This window comes from Etheostoma spectabile, chromosome 22 (genome assembly GCF_008692095.1).
Source record: "Etheostoma spectabile isolate EspeVRDwgs_2016 chromosome 22, UIUC_Espe_1.0, whole genome shotgun sequence".
Lineage (NCBI taxonomy): Eukaryota > Metazoa > Chordata > Actinopteri > Perciformes > Percidae > Etheostoma > Etheostoma spectabile.
Genome location: NC_045754.1, coordinates 10,031,589 through 10,033,793, shown reverse-complemented (window position 1 = coordinate 10,033,793; position 2,205 = coordinate 10,031,589). Strand labels below are relative to the sequence as shown.

Below are 2,205 nucleotides of genomic sequence, written 5' to 3'. Positions count from 1 at the left end.
TGAAAAAGACTGAGGTCAAATCATCAAGTTTTAGTGTAGCGGCTTTGTGTTATCATATAAAAATGGAATAAAATACACTTCCAGCATAGACTTCTCCTGGGACTTCATCCTCTACTTCAGCCGCTGATTGATGCTTATGTAGATAGAAAGATCGTCCCCTCAGATTGACTCCGGAATCTGTTTCATTCTAATCACATCTGAACTCAGATCAACCTCAGTCAAATCAGAGCAGCTCTTAGAACCTTTTATTGTGCATTTATGCTCTATCTTTCATTCCTAACAAAATAAGACTGGCCAAGGCCCCTCTTGGCCGTAGAGAGTTATCATTACAATTGTCAAGATTTCCTTTAATCATTTCCTTCCTTTCCACATAAGCTGGTCTCCTTGAAAACATTATGAATCAAAACACCAGATGTTACCTGGCATTGCAGTGATTTCTAGCACATACATACCCAAGTTTGAGCGTGTGTTGGAGCGTTCAATGATGGCGTGCTTGCTGGGATTGTTCAGGACTGAGCGTTTGGCCAGAGAGATGTCTGCTGTGACGCGAGTGATTGATATTCTGAAACAACGGACAAGAAAAATACTTAGTAATGAGTTAGTTATTATGGACTTTATTTGACATAAGATGGAAAGACAAACATGTATTATTGCTGTGTATTAAGCAAAACAATTAAATAAAAGCAATCAGCTACAAAAAAACTAATTCAAATGACAGACAGCAGAGACAGAGAGATAAAAAAATAATAGTATGTGTAGATGAAAGTGGGATTGCGGTTTTTTATTGATTATTTGACCTGAAATTTACAGTTCTTTGAAGGTAGTGGTCAAAGCAACAAGTCCTTACACCCAAACCTGCTAAAGTGTGGGCTAAATCATTACAGAGTTTGTGAACCCAAGACAGACCTACAATTATAATTAACATTGGTTAAATGGCCCATTGGTTAAATGTTTTAAGGTAAGATATTATGGCTAGCTGGAATTCTCAATTATGGCAAACAGGAAGAGAACAAACATAACGTTTACTACTAGTAGCTCTAGGTTTATAATTAAAACGGCACCATCTACTTACATGAGGGAAAACTTCACTAATTGTGCACACATTACTTACGGTCTAAACATATTCACTTACAATAACTATTTGTATAACAATCATGGAGCACAACAAAAGACACAAAGACTTATAAATAAAATGAGATTCGTGTTCATGGGTCTGTTGCCCAAGTGCATGCTGGAAGGCTTCCCTACACACCAATGAACTGTACATACTTACTCCTGTTGCCTTTATTTTTTTGCCTTGATTTATGCTTCTGCGAAGGCTTCACGCAGAGCTTTTTCCGTAGCCTATGTAAGTGGCCTGAAGTCTAAACTTGTGAGTTGGTGTGCGCCTTGATCTCTTTGAGAGAATAGCAGGGCCGGCATGTGTGAGCACTAGGGGAGTGTGTGGTAGAGCGAGTGAGAGACTGACTGCGATTATCTTCGGAGAGATTGCCAGCTCTAGTGTCTAGAGTGAGAGAAACAAAGTTTCTCCTCTGGGCTTTCTGACCATGGTGGGAAATCTGTAACAGGAAATGTTCACCTTATTCTTGATTTCATGTTGTTTATGGAGAAGGAGAACCAGGAAATGAGTAGGGGGAAATGCAACGCTACCAAGCCACGACCGAGCGACGTGCATCGCCGCAACGTGTAGTTACGTTTTTCAAGAGGTGCACGTCAGGCTAAGGTGTAGGGTACGTGCCTCCATGTTCCTTGCGGACGTAACCGTGCCGTAGATTTAACGCAGAAGCATAAATCCCACTCAACACATCAAATCTCTAACTGCATTTTAAGAAGCAAACAATTCTAGTTATCTTTTGTTTGTTATAGCATGTTTGAAAAACAGGACTCAAAAGGGAATTAATAGCATTCACTGCAGCTGCTGGTGGTCTGAGTGGATCTAAGTGTTGTGTAACTTCACGGCCTCTCTGCATCGGAGGGGTGGATGGACTCAACATTGAATAAGGAGAATCCTGCTCTAGGCCCACTATGGCCTATTAAGGACATGGAGAGGGCCTATTTAAAGCAGCAGCACACATCTCCAGGCCAAATAAACTTGTTACACACTCCCTCTGTTAACCTCGGGGGACAGATAAATACCAGCCTATAGAGTTAAAGTGAGAGGAGGAGGAATGAGGAATGAGGAAGGAAGCAGGATGAGCTTGTATT

General features: G+C 40.9%; 1 protein-coding gene across 9 annotated transcripts in view; it reads right to left on the bottom strand.

Moving 5' to 3' along the window:
* The window catches only part of cacnb2a (calcium channel, voltage-dependent, beta 2a), a 69,177-nt gene that overhangs the window by 7,667 nt on the left and 59,305 nt on the right, over positions 1-2,205 (bottom strand). For all 9 annotated transcript variants that reach the window (XM_032504150.1, XM_032504154.1, XM_032504155.1 and 6 more), the window contains one exon: positions 453-562. In XM_032504150.1, coding sequence (XP_032360041.1) covers positions 453-562 — 110 coding nt within the window. The remainder of the gene's footprint in view (positions 1-452; positions 563-2,205) is intronic.